Here is a 20,199-nt window from a genome sequence, read left to right as displayed (position 1 = left end):
ATTTTAGGGAGGCAGAAGGGGCAGGCCTTATTGTTAACAGACATGTGTATAGATGGCAACATTATCTGTACTTTAAGCTACTTTTTCTTCTCCCCATCTCTTCTCTTCTGTTGTTAATGAGTTGCCACAAAATCCGAGGAAGCTGAATGAACCTTATGAATGAGTTTGCCTCGCTTTTGAATAGCCTCATTTGAATATCGAAAAAAAACTAAATTGGAGTTGGAAAACAACAAGCGTTGAAATAGAGAAACTTTCATAATCCTTAAAGCCGCATAAGTACTCAATGGGTCAAGTAGTTTTGGCTAATTAATCAGCTGTTGTTGTTATTATGCAATTCCTAGTTAGTTTTGACCAGCTTAGGGATATTGGTTAATAGAGAGGTAGAGGGATGGGTGAGGGTAGGTACTTGCGCAAGACGAAAACACTTGAAAGTGATACGATTATGCAGCAGAAAATCGCTGACCAGGCCAGACTAGACCAGACCAGACCAGACCAAAAATAAAGCCGGTCAGGAGCGACTGCATCCCCTCGCACCTATAACTCTCCCTTAGCCCCTCTCTTCCCTGTCTGTTTGTTATTTTGTCAGCATGTAAATTTTCCCTTTTTTTTTTTTTGTAAATTTGTAACGTAATGCTGACCACGTAGAATTTGAACAATTTCTACGGTCTCCTCTGGCCTCCCCCTCTCTTCACCAGCACTCCCTCGCCTGTCCAGACAACAGCAGGGCGCAGAGTGGAAAAGGCGGGTCAAGGAAGGCCACCAGACAGATATTTGTAAAAAAAAAGAACTAAAAAAAGAGGCATAAAGATCCTCAATAGGTGCAACGCCGCCACCGAATTAAGAGACAAGCATCTCAGGCCAACACTGCACCAGATGTTTTGTAATAACCACTTTGATGTTTGGCCCAGGAGAAGCAGCCATCGATGGCAGGAAATTAAATAATAACTTGGGTTTCTATGTGTTTCTTTTTAAAAAAGGAAAAACAAGAAGAAAATGCAACTAATTTGAAGTTGGTAATCGAAAAAAGAAACATTTTCATTAATTTTGAGTTGATATTAATAATAAGTTTACTTCCTAAAACTACAAAGAACTTTAAAAAGAAGAGTTTTAGTCTGGTTTACATTACTAAAGTTAATGTACAAGGTTTTATAGTCACTGGACCTTAAGACATTAAGGCTCACTTATTAAACATCCTTAAAAAAGTTTTTAAACTTTATAAATAAAGTTATTCATTACTTAAATCTCAAACCTTCAACGTTTCCTTCTCATTTCTCAAATCAATCTCCACCTAAAATTCACGAAACGTGTCTTTTGACCCTTTCAAAAAAACTCTTAAAAGAACTTAGTTTCCCACCAAAAAAAATCCCCTCCTCTACACCAAAAAAAACAGTCAACAGTGGTCAATAAACTTGCGTAGCTTGGCAGCAAGCATAGCGGCCTAACTGATTGCATAATGGAATTTAAGCCACCGAAAAAGAAACCAAAACCGAAGTATCTATAACATAATTGAGAATAAGAGCATTTTTCTAACCAAAAACCAAGCCAAACTTCTGGCCAAGTCATGCCCCGAAAAGTTGTCAACGATCTGAGAAGTTAAACCAAAAAAAATAAACAACTAAAAAAAGGGGGAAAAAAGAACAAACCAAGTGGAATTGAAAGGCAACAACGAATGTAATCAGATTTGTGATTCATTGGGAAATATATATAATATATATAGAGATATATATATATAGAAAATCAGAACTGTAGCTGTGGTAACAAACGAAGTTGATTGGAGGACAGGCGACAAAAAGCGAGACGAAAGGCAGAACTGCTTCTTGCAACTTAATTACCAAGATTTCAGATCCTAGAAAAGGCAATGAGTAGCACACACTCACATGTCCCCATGACACGGCAACCTTGACAGGACAATGGCCAGGAAAATGTCTCAGTTACAACTTCATTTCACAGCCTCTAAAATTAATGAAGAATAGAACTTAAATGAAAAGCAAAGAACAGCTCACCTGAACGTGCGGAAGATGAAATTTATAAAAATTCTGCCTTTAAAAGATTCTCTACCATTATAGTTTAAGGCTATGAAATAGCATCTAAACTGAAACAGCAACCGAAAAATGACTTTCAGTTTAGTAGTCGTCGTTTCATATCATTTCGTAGGCCGTGAACAACAATAGAAGAATAATGCCGCCAAAGGCTGTAGACTACAGAGATTCGTTGGCTGGTCGATCCGTGGGGAATTTGGATACGCACAAATCCGAGATCGAAGCCTCGAAGACAAAGGCGAGGCAGGGCGAGTGCGTGTGAATGCGATATGAATCTATGTATCTATCGCATCAATGGATTTTTAATAAATGGCCAAAACGAGGCAATCATTATACGAAGCATAGATGCTCGTGAATAGGAAATATATCCAACATGGTGGCTGCTGCTGTGCTGCCGCTGCCCCTGCCCCTGCTTCTGCCCTTTCCCTATCCCTCATTCCATGCCACACAAAATGGTGGAAAACGATTTGCGACTTTCTGTTCCCGTGGGGTGAAGAATGGAATCCCTGACAGAAGCTATGTACATACTTTCCCCTCCTACTCCTCTTTTTCATCTAATATCCAGCTCAATGAGCCAGCTCTACTCAAGGGATAAGGCAGGAAGTGACAGGAAGAGGGTAAGGAACAGTGGCTCAGCTGGAAGGGGATGGTAATTTAACCCCTATAACTACAAAGTTGTATTGTTTGATGAAATTTAATTAATATAAGAAAGAACTTACTGCTTGAGTTCAGTTTTAAGACTGGAAAACATTTATTAACAAACTTGTCTCATAATTTATATTTAAGACTTCAATTTAAACTTTAAACATCACTTAACTCCTTTACTTCCTTAACTTATTAGGGTTTTTAAGCTTTTATCACATAGACAATTGGTTTTTGAACACTTCTCATAAATTGTTTCCTTTAAAATGACAAGCTCTTGTTTTGCAGCTGTTTTTAAATTTAAATAAGTTGGCAGCTCTACGACAGGGGAAAAGTCCAATTATAGTATTGACAAGTGTCATAATAAGGAAAGAGACAAAGCATAAAGAAATAAAAACAACGATACCAAAAAATGATGGATTAGTCATTCAAGTGTGACCATCTTTAATAAAGGCTATAGCAAATATGGTATTTAATTAAAAAACGGTTACTTAAAAGCAAAGATTATAGCAACTATGCCAATAATGCCAAATATCTGCTTTTCTAAGTCATTTTAGTGTGACCATCTTAAAGAAAGGTTTACAAATTCAAAACAAACTTTGGTGTTTGTTTAATTTCAATCACTTATTTATTTTTTAACAGTATATATATATAAAGTTAGAGCTCCCAAATAAACCCTCCCACCCCCGCCCTTGTTTTTGCTTTGCAAAAAAAGGGTCTTTGATCAGCCTACGAACTCCTACAGCTTATAGGCCAAAGTTGAGGCCTTGCACGTTCAAACTTCCCTTCAAGCCAACCCTCTTTTGGAATACATATACCATATGCCATATGCTGTACATAGCACTTCTTTCCCTATATATATATATATATTTTTATATATATTTATGTGAGTTCGTGTGTACGGATGGCTCTCTTGCTATTTTGGCGAATCATGTTTCGTTCATTTTTCAAAAGAAAAATGTTGCATGCAAGGCGACGCGACGCGCGGTGGCTGCTACTTTTACTACTCTGCCACTGCCAGTGCCAGTGGCAGTGCCTCGAATTTGGATTCGTTTTCATATCTGCTTGCTTCTCCACCACCACCATCACATCTCCCCTTACCAAACCCAAGTCGTGGTCTCATTCCGTCGTCCAGAAAAGGCGGCACGACCCAGTCTCACAGAGGCCCAGACGAGTTTTGGCCCCCTCCAAACTCATGACTTCTCCCGCCACCGTCTCCCCTCTCTACGGTTAATAATAAAAGTTCGTGTGCGTGTCAAAGTTTGTTTGAAAGGCAGCCGCTTGAGGGGGCACAGTTTGGGGCAGATTAGCAGCAGCCATCAGCCATTCTGGTGGGTGGGTGGTGTGGTGTGGTATGGTGTGGGTTTTCCTGGCTGCCACACAACTCGAGCGAAAAAAGCTCATTTTTCTTTTAATTTTCGTGCCTGTCAACTCAAAATGCCTACATTCATTTATAAACGTCTCGAAAACACACGCACACACCAATGCCAAAACACAATATGTTTTAGTATGCCACCCATTACACCCCCCTAAAACTCTACCCAACCCCCCTCCCTCTTCCAAACAACTGAATCCAGGATAATCCATTTTCGTTTATATTAGAGCAGCCGCCATCTTTTTGGCAGGCCATTTTCTTTCGACTTATTTCGTTATTTTCTCCCTCTTTTCCCTTTTGTTATCAGCAAATTTTGTTCTTTTTTGATTAGAAGACAGACTTTGATAAATGCTAATATTAATATAAACGATATATTAAAGGATTACTTGAGGGATTTAATCAGTAATAGAAGTTTCATTCCGACCTTAGATAGTTTTTGGGAATTTCAAAAGATTGTGAAAAAAATTAACAAGCTTAACTGCAACTCGGAAGTGCAAATAAACGACCAGACTTTATAAATAATATCCAAACTTAATCCCTAAATTAATTTGTTCTTTTAACTAGCTGAAAACGTGTCATTTAGTATATATCTATGACTACTTCGTAACCCCCCAAAGATCTCCTGCTACTCTACACCTTATCTCCGGTTATTTTTGAAAGTGAAATTATATTATCCTAGATAAGATATGGAAACTCAAATGAGCTCTTCTTCACATGTAACCAGAACCAGACAGTAGATTAACTAGTGAGTTAGATGCTTAAACTTACCAGTTTCGTTATCGATGGTAAAGGGTATTCCGTTCCACTCATTGGTAATGTCCTCCAAGGGATTCTCATTGTCCTTGTCCTATTGCAAAAGAGAAAAATCATTACTAGAGTTTATAAAGAAGCCCCATAAAGTAAACCCGCCCACATTTTTTGATAGCTGTTAGTTAGCCATAAAGGCATCAGCTTTATCTCTTTGTAAATATTGTGAAATTCCTTATGTAAATGGCTTTACTTTACCTTATCTTGCTGAAGCTCTTCGAGAGCTTTCAACTTCTCAATATCGTCAGCAGAGGCGCCACTAGCCTCGTTCTCGCCGCTGACATTGGTGTCCTTGTAGCCACTCGATTCCGAAATGGAAGGATCCGAGGACTTGATCTCATCTTCAAGCTTCGACTTGGCATTGGTAGCCGCACTATTGCCGCTAGCATAGGAGGCATTGATGATGGCCTCCTGGTCCAAACTGAAGCCCAAATCCACATCCTGCTTGTACAACACTTCAGCGATCTCACTCTCCTGCAAGAGGCAAAAAGTACAATGAATATCTGGTATATTCGTAATCTTAATAGATAAACATATAGTTTTATCAATTGCTAGCACAAATTTCTAACCAATATATCGCCATAGATGAACACTCTCATATTCACAGATCCTTCTCAAGGATTACTATTGCAGTTCATTAACAGATTTTGCACTATATCTTAAGGTTTATCTCGATTGCACTTTCAGTCTATTTGGATTTTTGTTTATATTATTCGCGATCGCGACGTCACCCGCATTTGCTAGTTCCCAAAGAGAGACTGAAGGCAGCTCAAGAGTCAAACGAGTCATAGTCCATATGGGGCACCTCGCGCTCTTCCTCACTTCGCTTTACTTAATATGATAATGTCGATTTACATTTCGCCAGTGCTGATAAAGCCGCTTCGTTCTATAGATAAAACTACGTCAGAGCGATATGAATGCTGGTTACTCTATGATATTATATTATGGCCTTAATGTTTATGAGAAAGTGCATAAAACTTGGGTTTGTTTTGTAAAGAGTAAAAATTTGGTTTTATTACATGTAATTCAGCTTAGAATTTTGGATTTTTAATATTATAAGAAAGAGAGTGGTCGTAAAAAAAAGGAATTCTATAACTTTGTTTAGGAAGTTAAAACCTTACTAAAAGTTGAATTCACAATAAATCAGAAAAGGATATCCTTTATCCTTTATATAAATAGTTTTTAGTTTGTTACTTTGAAACCTTTTTACTTTAAACTAATTTGTTTGTACTCTTGTGGTGACTCTCATCATAGCTTCTGCAAACTTTGAAGTTAAATCACTATCTTTAAAGCCTATTATTGGCTTGTGTTGATTAGAAACCAATCTCTTAGAAGCTAGTTTAATCATCTAACTGTCCTCTCTTAAGATAACTCACCAGACTACCATGAGACATTATGCCTTTTCAAAGATTATATCTAACACCCTGACCAGCTAGTACTAAAAAGTTAAGTAAAAAACATAAGACCAGATGTACTATATAGAATTACTTAAGTAACAGCCCCTACATATAGATTCTCTTATTTCACCATCCTTATCAAGTCCATACCATAATTCACAACCCATCGACCGCGCTCCCTTAACCTGTGGAAACCTCTCGAAGAGTGCTTGTCGCTCTTTGGACACCGCTGATCGATAATGGCGAATCTTATCAATGGGACAAACAGCACAGAGAGGAGAGTTCGGGATGATATACATAGTATTTATAAGGCTGATTCAAAAGGGGGGTTAGGGGGTGTAGTAGCACTCTCTTACGGCGTGCCTCACATAGAACACGGGACTTGTTTACGCCGTAGCGAACGACCGGATCTCTTATCGCCCGCCGCCTGCCACACTGTAAACAATATTCTGTGGCTATAAATTTGCCAGCTAAGAGCGGCCCTACACTTGACAAAAACTTGTAAAGAGAATCTGGAAAACGGAAATCAAAGTATTGCAGATCGTCGATGAAGATGTTTGTTGGCCAAAATTCTGCCAATTCATGCAGTGGAAGAAGAGAGGGACTAAGCTGTGGTATTCGAACTCAAATTATAGCGTTAATGATGCATTATTAACGCTGCTGGCCGAAACCACTTTAATCCTTTCCAACTTTTTGGTCAAGTCAAGTTGGGTTTTCAGATTTTTGGTCAAAGGAAACGGGGCGTTGTCGCCCACACTTAAGCCCCGTAGTAAAACCGTTTCGGTTTCTGAAAAACAGGTAGAATATGGAAAGTCTATATAGTGAGAGATATGACTTTGACTGAGAGGGATAATCACAGGATAATAGTGGACATTAGCAGTACAATTGCTTTTCAGTCAAAAGGACTTTCTGATGTTTTAATTAAAAATGTTTCTTTCCTTCTCTTTCTCCTTTTTTTTTTGAGGTTTTTCTTTCGTGTGACAATTTTTCCGTGGCGTACATTTTCTTTTACTATTTTATACAGTTTTTTTTTTTTTTTTTTTGGCCCTTTTCGTGAGGCTTTCTTGGACTTTTCCACAGTGGCAACAAAAAGTAATCAATCATTGTGGCCACGCCTATCTCCTGGATTAGTCAGCAGAATATGGCGGCGGCATCATTGGTCTCTGCTGCCGTCTCCCTTGCTCCTATACTCCTCACCTCCCTGAGAACCATCCGGAGAAATTAAGGGCCACTGTGTTGAGCCCAATCAATTGCTGCCGCGCCACCGCTGACAGCGACGTCGACTGAGCAGCTGGGATAGCGCTAGCAGAGCCAATTCCCCAGGGAGCATGTGCCCGTAAATACAGTAGAACGTGTAGAAGTTGAACTATCTTTATGAAGGTTTTAGGAAACTAAGTTTTATTTGAGTTAGAAGTTAGCTTGCATCTTTGGATTAGTTTCAATTTAATAAAAAAAATAACTTTAAATTTAAACTTAAAAATGTTTTTTTAGTAAGATTATTGTTAAAACAAGTCAAAAATCCCTTTACACAAAATTTATGGTAGAAAATATGATCAAAACCATATTAATTTATGTCTAAACCTTCCGCGAAATCAACATTCTAGTTTGTGACTTATTAATTATTTGATTGTTCCCAAGTTCCTCTTATAGACTAACCACTGTATCTGAATGTGTGCTGCTGTGCGTTGCGCATGTTCGGTAAAAATGAGCAATTAAATTGAGCGGAGGAAAGAAGAAGGTCTCGGATCCCAACCAAAAACCAAAAAACCGAATCCTCCCCTGCTGGCATTTCATTATTATTTCTTTTTTTTCAACATATCAAGTGGGGGGTTGTTCATTACAAACATATATAATCGTGCGGGTATAGTCGTATATAGCTATTTATGGCTGCTGATTGGAAACTTGGTTTTTAATTAAACTCAAAAAGGGAAGTTGTATGAAGTTTTCTTTTCTCCAAAGAAACTCAAAAAACAAAACGTTAAAACAAGTTGCTTTTACTTTTTTCATTAAAAAACTTTAAGCAATATCTTCCCTTAATAAATTCTCTTTATCATAGCCTTTAAATTACAGTGTAGCCAGAGTTACAGTTCTTATCGGTTAGGGTCGAAAATACGACCTTATCTTGTACTTATAGAATTTCGCGCAATACGTGACAGTCTAAGAGGTCCGTGAAGCACCATAAATATACATATTTAAACTTGGAATTTCAGAAAGGAAACGAAACAGGAAAAAGGGTGAAGAGTCACAAATGGTACATGGAAGACACTTTAATCACATGATCTTATACGAGTTCAATGAACTTTCTGCTAGCAACCTTCCTAAGAACTCCTAACTAGACCAATGCCTTGATCCACATTTATAGCCATATTTATGGGCCAATTCTTATCGCTAGGGCTTGGGAAACTCTCTCCGTGACCTTGTAGTTCACGCTGAACTTTTCAATTCTCCCCCTTCGAATCGACACGTGGGGCGCTCTCGAGACAACCATTTGAATGAGCAACTAACTAACGTATTCGAGCATTGATAAGTGGCAGATAAGACCCGGGAATTTAAAACAGTATAAAAATTCTCTTTAAAATCTGAGTAATACCTTAAGACGGTGTAGCAACAACAGTGATCCGAAACAATCAATCACGAAGTTTGGCTGTGCCTGCCCCCCCATGTTGCATCAAAATATTGACACTTGTAACCGTTTGTGGCGGCAATTAGTCCGCTTAACTGAACCGATTTTTAACCATTAACTTGACCACAGAACACAAAATGCTTTAGCAAGATAAATGATTTTCTGATCCTGCAGAGGCGGCAAATGATGAAAGTCAAGTGAAAGCAAAAGAAAGTAAGCGAGACACAGAGAGAGAGGAAAGAACAGGGACTTAAAAGGAAGGGAAAGGAGCCAAGAGTCATTAATAAAGCCTCGGCGAAAAAAAAGAAAGATTTTCCTGATGACACCTGAACTGACAGCGCAGCACGAACGGAGCGATCACTTCACCATCGCATCTGTGGGATACAAATCCAATCCGTAAGAAAAAGGCAGATACAAGATACAATATGTAGGAGATTGGAAGGAGGAGAGTTCCGAGATCGCAGTGCGGCAACCAAGTGTGGCGCATATTAATCATGAGCTCGTCAAGCCCACAGAAGACTGCAGATTGTGTGTGTGTGTGTGTGCCGCCACCAACAAAGTTGAATTGTATCTATATATGTGTATGCACTTGTATCTGACGGATTGCTCAAGCCCTGTTTCAAGTGTCCTGTTTTAACTGCCTGCTTTTGAGTTGGCAACAACAGCAACCCCGCCAAGCTATTAGGCCTTAATAACAGTTCATTTTTGTGTCATCGAAAAAGGTTTTCCCTGCAATTATCAATTTGAAAATTGAACTCAGTTCGTGGCTGCTTTTTGTTCGACCTTATAATCAATTTGACATCTGAACTTTTTGCTCACTGAATGGGACACTCAAAGAAAACTTGTAAGTTAACTTATTTGAAGGTTTTTGTGTGATATTCTATAGAAAACAACTTAGTTTTTAAAAGTGTATAGCATGGCTCTTAGCAGAAGTTCGCGAACCATAATTAACGGTATTTAATTATGGAAATTAACCAACAAACTTGGTGGGAAACAAAACTTTAGGCCAACAAAAAAACAGAAGTACAAAATATAAACACTTATAGCCAAGCTAATGCTTCTTCTTAGCTTCTTTGGCTCAGGGTAATTAAGTGGGAAAATGCAACGTAATTACAGGCAAATTATTTTTCAATTTGCAGGCCTTACACATATATATATTTTAAGTTTTTTCTTTCTTTTTGTCTTTTTTTTTTGCCAACACTTTGCCATGTGAATAGAAAGTTTATTCCCAGTAAACACAGATTAATGGCTAAGATATATATATATATATATATATATATATGCTATATAGGAAGTTGGAAGCCAACACAGACCGCTAAGTAAATGTGCATATATTTGTACTCCTCGTTGAGACACATTTTGTACGACGATTGAAAATTGATTTCCGCTTGATTTGATTTGGCGATTCTCGTATTCAACGTATTCACTGTAAATCGGCATAACGCAGACTGAAACTTTCGTTTTGGTCGCGATCGAGAATGTCTGGCCAGGCGGCTGATTAGCAGTTTCGAGGGGCTCATAAACATATATATATAATTTTTTGATTATTTTCAATTGATAAAGTTTGTTTTGCACGAATTTCGTAAAGTTGAAACCAGCGACTGATAAGAGCTAGTCGGACAGGCAGGCAGTATCCCAAACCCAAGTGGCCGACTATAAGTACAACCTTAAAAATAGATTACTTTGACATTATCAGCAAATTCGAATTTCAAAATACCGCCTACTAATACGTTATCATATTTCGATAGTTATTAATCGATTTACAAAGTTTGTAGTTTGAAACTCTGCTAAGCATAGGTTGTTGTCATTACTATTTAGCTTTGTCTGAGGTGAATGTTGAATTTCCTTAGCAACAAATGTTGCCAGTGGTGTATTTGCTGAATGAGGTGAAGAGAGCCGGCTGAATGTGAAGTGAAATGCATAAAGTTTGGTGTGTAAGAAAAGCCGGCAAATCAGCTGTTTTTCACTCTTTGATTTTGTTTTCAAGTTTTTGCCACCCCTTTTCATACACACGCACACACACACACATATGCATGCACTGAGATTGGAAAATCAAGACAAAAGTGATAATTGAGCAATTATAAGAGTGATTTAATAATGGAAAATTGTTGAATGGAAAATGAGAAAAACAAAGAGAATAAAATGCACGACACCTGAGATGCTATGACTCAATCGAAAGTATAGAAGATTTTGAAAAACCGTATTAAAAATACTCTTCAAGGCTTAAAATAATTCTACAAATTAAAGGTTATAAAAATAAGTTTATTAAAGTGTAATTTATAGATCTTTATATAGTTCACATTATAGGCATAAATATATAAACTTTATAGAATTTTATAGTTCAACAAGAATAAACTCCATCATTAACCTTATATAACTCCCTAACAGAGTATCAAAACCGAAGTTCAACGAATCTTTTCTCTCACTTTTTTCAGCGAGCTTTTATTTCATTCTTGCGAATCTCAATCAAAATGCGAGACCGAGACCCCAAAAATAACACCAAAACAAAACAACAAGAAAAAAAATAAGGAAAATAAAGAAGAGAAATAAAAACGCTGACCGTGTTTATAAATACAAGTATAAACGAATGAGTTAAAGCGAAACGTTAAAAGCTACAAAGCTTGGTAGATTTGCAATTAGTGGAAAGACAGCGCGAGGTAGACGACATTCAACAAAGTAGAGTTTTTGAGTTTTGAGTTTGTCAGCTATAGAGTGCTGTAGTGTGTGTGATGAGGTCACACATACGCACTGTTGGCGACCTCTCTTTCTTACTCATCGGAGAACTAGTGATAGAGATAGATAGCTACAGGTGGAGAGGAGTTGATCTTTTTGGGGCGGGTAAGGTGACACATACACCCGTTCAAGATAGATGGTTCTTTGTGGGGGAACTACCTTATTCTTTCTTATGGCCATATATGTTTATGGAATAATGATTAGCAGCTGTGCTACCGCAAGTTGTAATTACCAAACAAGAACTTTATAATAATGCAGATTTTTAGAGCGTGAAATACCCAGTACTCTTGTTTAGTTATTCATTTATCGTTAGAATATATCAACCTAGGAAGACGTAGAAAGAAAGAAACTTCTTATATTGAACTCTTTTTACGTTAGAAGCACTTTAGTTTGAATAACTTTCCTTAAAAATGATATAATCTTCTTTTAAAAGAGCTTAACAACACCTGATCAATACACCTCTTAATGTCTGATTTAATAATTACAAAAGGCAATGCACAACTCAATAAAATCACGGAAGTTCTTCACAACCCACTCAAAGTTAAAGAACAAAGGCAAGCAAAAAAGCAATCATTAATCGCCATCGCTTCGATGATTATGCAATGCGAATGCTGAATGCATTTAATTAGATCATATCAAAAGCACATACTTACGAGTATGTCTTCTATGTACATATGCATGCTGCCTCCTCTCAAGAACATACAGTCAGTCAGAACACAAGAAAAAAATAAATAAAACCGTCATCAGCCAAAATGGAAAACATTCGTGACATGTTGGAACACAGCAAACAAAAATAAAAAATAAAGCGAAAAAAACATCAAATTGCAGTCAACTCGACAGAACAGCAAAAACAAAGATCTGAATAAATCGAAAATAAAACCGAGTTAGTCATCTCGCTTCTCCTGTCTCGGCCATATCTCTCCCGCCTAACACACTCCACCCCCTTTGTCAGACGATCTTGGCCAGGCCAAGTATAAATATTTATGCATATTTAAGTTGCAATTTGCAAAATGAGTGTAAAAAAACAAATAATGAAAAAATCGCCGCACATTTGTCGCCGACATTCAATTTGATTTTGAAATAAAAATAAAAATCGAGCGCACACACAAAACTGATTCATATCTATATAGACGCATGCACATAAATGGCGATATTTGTAAGCCATTAAAGCGATTTAACAAATGAATGACCCTACCTAAAAGGAAAATGAGTTCTGATCCCATACAATCCCTAATTTTAAGCCTGAATTATGTTCGGTAATCATAAATAACTCCAGTTTTACTGCTCATTTGGTAATTATTTAATTGAATATTAATAATCCCTTTCCACATTATACGAATATATATCTTATTTGCTTTTTGGCTGCTCTGTTGTTTCGCAGTTTAAATGGGTTTTTGCGCAGTCGAAGCGTTTAATGACCTAATTGCTGCTTGTTTTCTGTGTTTGCATATAATATGTGAACTTTAGGAGACTCGAAGACGGTGAAAGTTGTTGCGCACGGTTCGAAATGTTTAAAACAAACAAAAGATATGTCTTTTCTTTGGAAAAATACTTCTTTAAGATTTATGTATATAGACAAGAAAGCTGTTAAATATCGTTTTTCTTTCAGTTTGAACAGAACAGACTATATAATCTATATCTGAGATTCATAAACACTATCTAACCATCGATAGCTCTCCATTAATCTCTCAATTAAAGGCATCCAACTAACTTATTAGCCAACTATAGATACACTCCAATAGATTGACAATGTATGAGTGGATAACCATGGCAAACAGTCATGCTGATGTGTAAACAAAGTTAGAAACCTTATCTACTGATAAGCTAGCAAATTGTCAGACTCACTCATCGTCGTCGTCGAATGACCAAACACCATACTTCATAACAGAAAGTCACATTTGAATATCGATTGGTTTTAGGGGGGAAACTAACAAACTATAATTATAAAGAAAGCTAAACCAAAGACCAGTTAGAAATGGAGAGAGGAAGCCGCCAAGGGGAGAACCCTAGACGGGAATGGGTCAAGCGATGGGTTCGCGAATCTTCATTAGCAATGCAAAAAGCTTTTTTTTAGCAACACCGCTTGATAATGAGCACAAACACACACCGATGCACACACTCTGCAGGTGGTGCCATTTTAGTGCCTTCTAATCAGTCAAATCAAAGTCATTTACAGCTACACACGGAGAAAATGAGAGTCAAAATATGTTAGTTTAGGAACGTAGACCTAGTTATTTGTACTTTGCTTTAATGATTATGATGATATAAGTACATGAAACCAAAACAAAAACTTAAATCTAATATACCTTTTAGTTTCAAATATGAAAAGTACTTCGGCTTAAAGTAAACCTACCTTAACTCAAACTACTTGACTTGCGTGGTTTTCTTTAAGTGATTTTTTTTAGTGTTTTTTGGGTTACCTCCTCGTCATCTCCGATTTCCACCTCATTGGCGAAGGTATTACTGCCAAAGGGCTCGTCGGTGGTCAGACCTTCTACCTCACAGGCATTGGCCACTCCACCGGCTATCTCGCCCTCGTAATCTTCGTCCTCGTCCTGTCCAAACAGTCGACCCAGATACAGGCTCTCCTCGCCATCCCCATCGTTCCTTCCAGCCGAGTTATTTGTGACACTACCCAGATTCCTGGGATGTGGCGTGCTGTCGTTGAGGGCTTCATTGCTCAAAGGCGTGGCACTGCCACCAGTGAAACCATGAAGTAGGGCAGCCAAACTGAGATCCAAGTGCGAGCTATTCGGTGGCTGTTGCTGGCCATCCTTAAGAGGTAGATTTACATAGGGACTGGGATGCAAATTCAAATCGTTGTAGTCATGGAGATCCGCCAGATTCTGTTCCCAAATCGAACGCTGATCATGCAGGACATGTGGCGAAAGGAAAATGTCCAATTCAGGTGCTGGATGCAGGAGCGAATGGTTTGCATTTCCAGCTGCCAACGAAGCGGTATCAATGTGGATTTCTCCTAGTCCTGATCCACTAGTTGGTCCACCGGATGTGGGTGAACTACCGGTACCAACCCCCACCGAACTGGCAGTGGCTCCAGCACTATTACTCTGTACATCCTGCAGAGCTGCTGTCTGGACACTACTATTCCCGGTGGTGTTATGCAGATTCATTACGAAGGTGCTGCCATTGAAACTCGGAGGAAGCTTGTACTCCCCCATTCCATTGACAACACCTCCCAATGAGGGATCATCGAAATTCAGTAGATCTTCAATCCTCGGACTCAATCCTTTACGATTTCCATAGGGGTTTTGATCCATATCCAAACGATGGACCGAGCGTAGCATCTCCAGCTCCCATCCATCGCCATGGGTGCCCAGTTCCAGCTGCGAGTCCCAGCGATGGAGTAGATAATCCGGATTATAATGCAGCAGACTTAAGGCCAAAGCCAGCTGCAGCATTTTCATAGCATACGATTTTTTATTTGAGATCATTGTGTTGCTTCAAGGGGTTTCAATCTATGAGAGAATGGGTGCGTGGGTGACTTCTATAGTCCGTAGTCCAACCTCTGCCCGCCTCCTCCTCCTCCACCACCTCTTTTGCTGTTGTTCTTGTTGATCTCCGTCCCGGACAACAGCTCGATGGCTGCGTCGTCCGGGATCTATGCGTTCAATGACGTCGCCTTGCCCCGCCTACCGGCCTCCTTTCTCACTCGTTCCAAAAATCTGCGCAAAAACAGAAAATTCGCAGTTTGCACCGCCGACGACGACGTTCCCGCGATTTTCCAATGCTCTTCACTTTTAATTGATGACTGTCCTCGGTTTCGTTCTGTAAGCAAATCAAGATGTGACAACAAATAGAATGGAATTAGTAAGCATAACCATTTGTTAAGTATTATATAGTGTAATATATGTATATGAGATGTACATAGCTGCATGGCCATATATGCAGTTTGAATGCTAAATGAAAATACTTTTGTTTCGAGTGGTTCGGCCTTTGTGTTTGCCATTCGATTTTTATAAAGCACTGCGAGCACGAGGAAGTGTAGTAAAGAAAGTTTTCATTTCCGGGGGGATAATGGGTTCTAATTAATAAATTTTTCGATATTTTAGTTGTTATAATTATTACGTTTTTTCATCAATGTAAATATTATCTAGTATGCAATTACTTTCTGATCTAATCAGATCTCTAATCTATTAAAGCTGCATCGAATTCTCAGTTAGACAGTTTCTTTAATATTGAAATTTTAACAAAGATACAGGAAACCAGAGTGGTTAGCCTAGAAAGGCTGATGATGATGACCTTCAGCACTAGACATTGGTTAATTCAATATTCACAGACCATTAAGCAGGTCAAGAATGTTAGCACGAAATTGAATTCTCTTTTGATATTTGTTTATCCTTGTTGGCCATATCTACAACGCATTTAATATGCCCATCCTGTCCCAACCCCGCCCACCTGAACCATGGGCTAACAGACATCCATCCACCCACCCAAATAAGAGGCGGAGAGTGAAAAGGAAGGAATGACCCAGACCCAGACGAAATGGCTTTGAACTTGAACTTTTTCAAGGTCTCTCTCTCGCAAGCGTTTGAAATGTGCGCAATGCCAAGTGAAACACCCAATTCAAGGACGGCCAGCAACAACAAATGTGCGAAATTCGTTAGAGGTTCGATATAAACTTTCTTTGTTTAAAGCCATTAGCAATAGGCAACAACAATTTAAATTAAAAAAAATAATAGATTAAAAAACCAAACTCGATTCTCAATGAAAAGGCATGTGCGAAAGAGAGGGGCCGAATGACGTATGCATGTGCGTGTATGAGAGGGTTCTTGTGATTAAATGTATGTGTACTTTGGGGTGTGGGTGTATTGCAGTGCACTCACCTCAAATTTTTTTTGGATGATGAGAGCCCGACTACAACGGTAAAATGCTGCGGCGCAGTAAATGTTCTCCTTGTTGTCGCTGTTGTTGTTGTTGTATATTTCAGCTTGAATCTTCTGCGTTTCCTCTCCTCCGCTTCTTCCTTCCTGCTGCACACACAATGGTGAATGATGGTTTATTGTTTAACGTTCACTTTCCTCTTTACTTTTTAACAGCCGCCTTATTTGTTTATGTTTCACTTTCTTTTTCTGTTTTTTTTCTTTTAATTGCTGCAAAACACGCGTTTATATTTTTTTTATAACTTAAAATATCTATGTACGTCCTTGAACTTTCTCTTTAACAGCTAATTAGCATTTAATTGCTATTTATTATTTATAACAATTGCCATTTAATTTTATTACAGCTGTTTCTTCCTCTTTGCCGTCTGCTACGCACTTTCATATGAGCCACTGTGTGTGTGTGTGTGAGTGCCGTTTTGCGTGGTGAAATCGTCTCTTTTATTAACCCTAAAACGGACCTACTTATTTTTATTGCAATTTCGATGTTTCTAGTTAATATTAACTAAATTAACGATTGATTATATTCGTATAACAACACATGATTTATTATTAAAAAATTATTTACAAGCTATTCAATATTTTGAACCGCTTTTAAAATAATAAATTATTATGGATGGATTATTATTATGGATTATTCATCTCACTCAAAAACAATTTTAAATCTTAAAAACGAAAGTCCAGAGATCACCTAACATAAGCAAGCCAATCAAGGGTTAAAACAAAAATATTTTCGCTTTGATTGTTGTTTTTGCACTGCCTAATATTTTCATGTGTTTTGCCTGCACATCGCTTTTTATTCCTTTGTTTGCTTTTATCGCCCCTTTCTCATGTCGCTCTCTGACTCACACACCGAAATAATAAGAAGAAAAAACAAATAACACGCACACGTTGAAAAGCATAAAACTGCTGTTTTTTTCTTTCCCAATTCCAATACCGCGAGTGCCCACAATTAATGCAATTAATTAAATGCAAAATGATTTAATTTTTACGGAGAATCACGGGAGAGCAAAACAAATTGAGCGAGCGCGAGATGGAAACTTCGAGACTAACCGGCAACAGCATTTCAACCTTCGCTCTGCACTTTGCATCAACAAATTATTTATCAAATTGCTGCTTCGTTCGTTTTTTTTTGTATTCTTTTTATTATTTTACTTGATTTTTTTTTGTTCGATTGCAGTCTGTCAGCTGAGCGGCAGAGAAACATAGAGAAAGAGAGAGGGAGACTGCGCGCAAGACAAAGAGGGGGCGATTGCTGAATAACTGTTGTTGCTAGCCTGTTGGTCTCGTTGTTGTTGCTTTGATAACTTTAACCCACCACCGCAGCAATGAGTTGCATTTATTTAGTGGGGCATGCAACATTTTGCAATTGTAGTTTTAAACTTTTTATTTGTTGTTCCGGCACAAACACACACACCCACAGTAACTAAAAGGCAGCCAGACGGACACGCACACAAACACAGTTAAGCGGCGTGTACTTCGCACTTTACGCGTCTTCTTTCACTGTTATTTCGCAAATTAACATCACGTCCGCTTTGCTACTCTCTTTCGCTTATCGGCTTACCTACGTGGTAACTAAAAACGTGTTTGTTTGTCAACTTTTGGCAATTTCTCCGCCGTCGAAATTGGTCGCGATTTTTGATCACTACCGATTCCTAGCAACAAAAAAAACGTCTGTTCAGCGCGGTGTTTTTTTGCAGTGGGGCCAGTGGGAGATAGCTAGTTGGTACTCTGTTGAGCTTTCATGTGTTGAAAGTATTTTTCGTCACCTCAAATGCGGTCGTACTAGAACTGGTTTCCTAACAGTGACGGAAAGCTCAATGTGACCGTTCATGTCTATATTATAATTCACCACTGCGGTGGGTTTTTAAGTACTTAAAAGCTTTTTTGCTGGAAATTTATATTCTTAATGTAAAATGTATTTTAAATAATTACCTGTTCTCCGGGTTGGTGTAAGCTATTTTGGGGTAACTTACATATATATTCAATATTTAAATATTAGTAGGGATATACTTAAAATTTAAGCTAAAAAGTTATTTATATTTAAGATTTTAAGCTCTCAAGCTTAACACCTGATGTAATCATATGTAGATATGGCTTAATTTTACATGTTTTGGACACGTGTCCATGCAAAATGCTTAATAGGCACTTTTGATTTATTTTCATTCATTAAGATGCTTATTTTAGGGATAAAATTAAAGATATTTTGTGGATGGTTAAAAACTATCCGTAATTTTTATGATAAATAAATGTATGAAGTAGTAGTAGATAATATATTACTCATTTTAAGTAATAAATGAGACGGCTTGATAAAATGTAGATGCCGGAATTTTTAAGACTTATCTATCAACATTTAATATATAAATGGTGGTGATATTGGTATATCATATCGTATAATGATTTTTTAGCACCAAAATACCAGAAGGCTAAAACAATAGGTGACATTAGCCGCGCTCAAAAAAGAAAGTAGTATTCCTATCAAAAGTATGATTCACATTAAAGCCAAACAAAAAGTTCAATTTGCCTAAAAGACCCACATATAAAAATTAATTAAGATTGATGGTGGTCATATAAAGATATGATAGCTTCTGAAAGGAGATCCCTAATACCTGACCTAACAACATTTGTGCTGGCAATTTGGTATAGCAGTTAGGTTAACCCCTAGCAATACTCACCAACGTGGTAAAATGGAAGCCACCTCGCCAAATGTTCTTGGCGTTACCTGAGGTCGTCGTCGAGGTCGGTGTGGGTGGGGTCTCTAGAGAGGCTGGCGTGGGCGTAGGCGTGGTCAGAATAGCAGGAGTAGAAGCCACCGTTGGCTTAATCAACTTAGCCAGCTTCGAGGGCGGTCCAATGGGCACACGGACGGTGACCTTCTTCTTGGGATTCGGTTGCAGTTGGGTTTGGTGATAGGTATCCTCGATATCCTTGGCCGGGGACAAGGATTGCAGCCGGGGCAGGTCCTCCAGGTCGATCATGATTGCTTATCAGCCGGCACAAATGGTGATGAGTCAAAAATGTCAACTGGAATGAAAGCGAACGTTGAAATTGAAGATAAGGATGGGTCGGTTTTTTAGGTCTTTGTGCTCGCTGAGTAATGCGGTTCCTTAAAGGTGAGAAGGAAATCAAAAAATAGATTTTTAATTTATAACAAATATATTATATTTAGTAAATGTTTTACAGTTCCTTTGAGAAAGTCCTAATAGCGAATAAAAGTCAAGCAAAACCTTTGTCGTTCAATTTTCTGTTTTAATTTCTTTGGCAAAAACGGAAAAAATATTTAAATTTTTGTAATATTTGAATGAAAGAATGAATCAGTATGAATGCCGTATTCCAAGCCAAATTGTAATAAGAAACTTTTATAACTTCCTCGAAGTGTCAGCTAATCCGTATCCCCCTAATCGAGCTTTCACTGTAACAGAGCTATAAATACTGATAAGCGTACTTCGATTGGCGGAATTCGAAAGGGAGATATAGCAAAGTTAAATGGTTTGTTTATTTCTTGATTGCGTTTTGCCATTTTATGAGAAAGATTACACACATATTCACATGGAATCAGTTTGTAGATAAGTACAGTGGATGCCCAAAAGCAACAAAAACAACAACAATATTTGTGTCCAAGAATATAATAGAGAAGATAACCATGTGGAAACGGCATTCATTATCTATCTATTGATATGAAAAC

General features: G+C 38.0%; 1 protein-coding gene across 1 annotated transcript in view; it reads right to left on the bottom strand.

Annotated features, from left to right (window-relative positions):
- Positions 1 to 18,609, bottom strand: part of LOC108108831 (segmentation protein cap'n'collar) — a 39,817-nt gene extending 21,208 nt beyond the window's left edge. Inside the window, 5 exon segments of the mRNA XM_041819447.1 lie at positions 4,825 to 4,903; positions 5,062 to 5,337; positions 14,037 to 15,402; positions 16,461 to 16,727; positions 18,083 to 18,609. Coding sequence (XP_041675381.1) covers positions 4,825 to 4,903; positions 5,062 to 5,337; positions 14,037 to 15,068 — 1,387 coding nt within the window. The 5' untranslated portion in view covers positions 15,069 to 15,402; positions 16,461 to 16,727; positions 18,083 to 18,609.
- Positions 18,610 to 20,199: the final 1,590 nt, after the last annotated feature.

This window comes from Drosophila eugracilis, unplaced genomic scaffold, assembly GCF_018153835.1.
Source record: "Drosophila eugracilis isolate 14026-0451.02 unplaced genomic scaffold, ASM1815383v1 contig_75, whole genome shotgun sequence".
NCBI lineage: Eukaryota > Metazoa > Arthropoda > Insecta > Diptera > Drosophilidae > Drosophila > Drosophila eugracilis.
The sequence above is the reverse complement of the archived record's forward strand: the minus strand, read 5'-3'. Positions and strand labels throughout refer to the sequence as shown.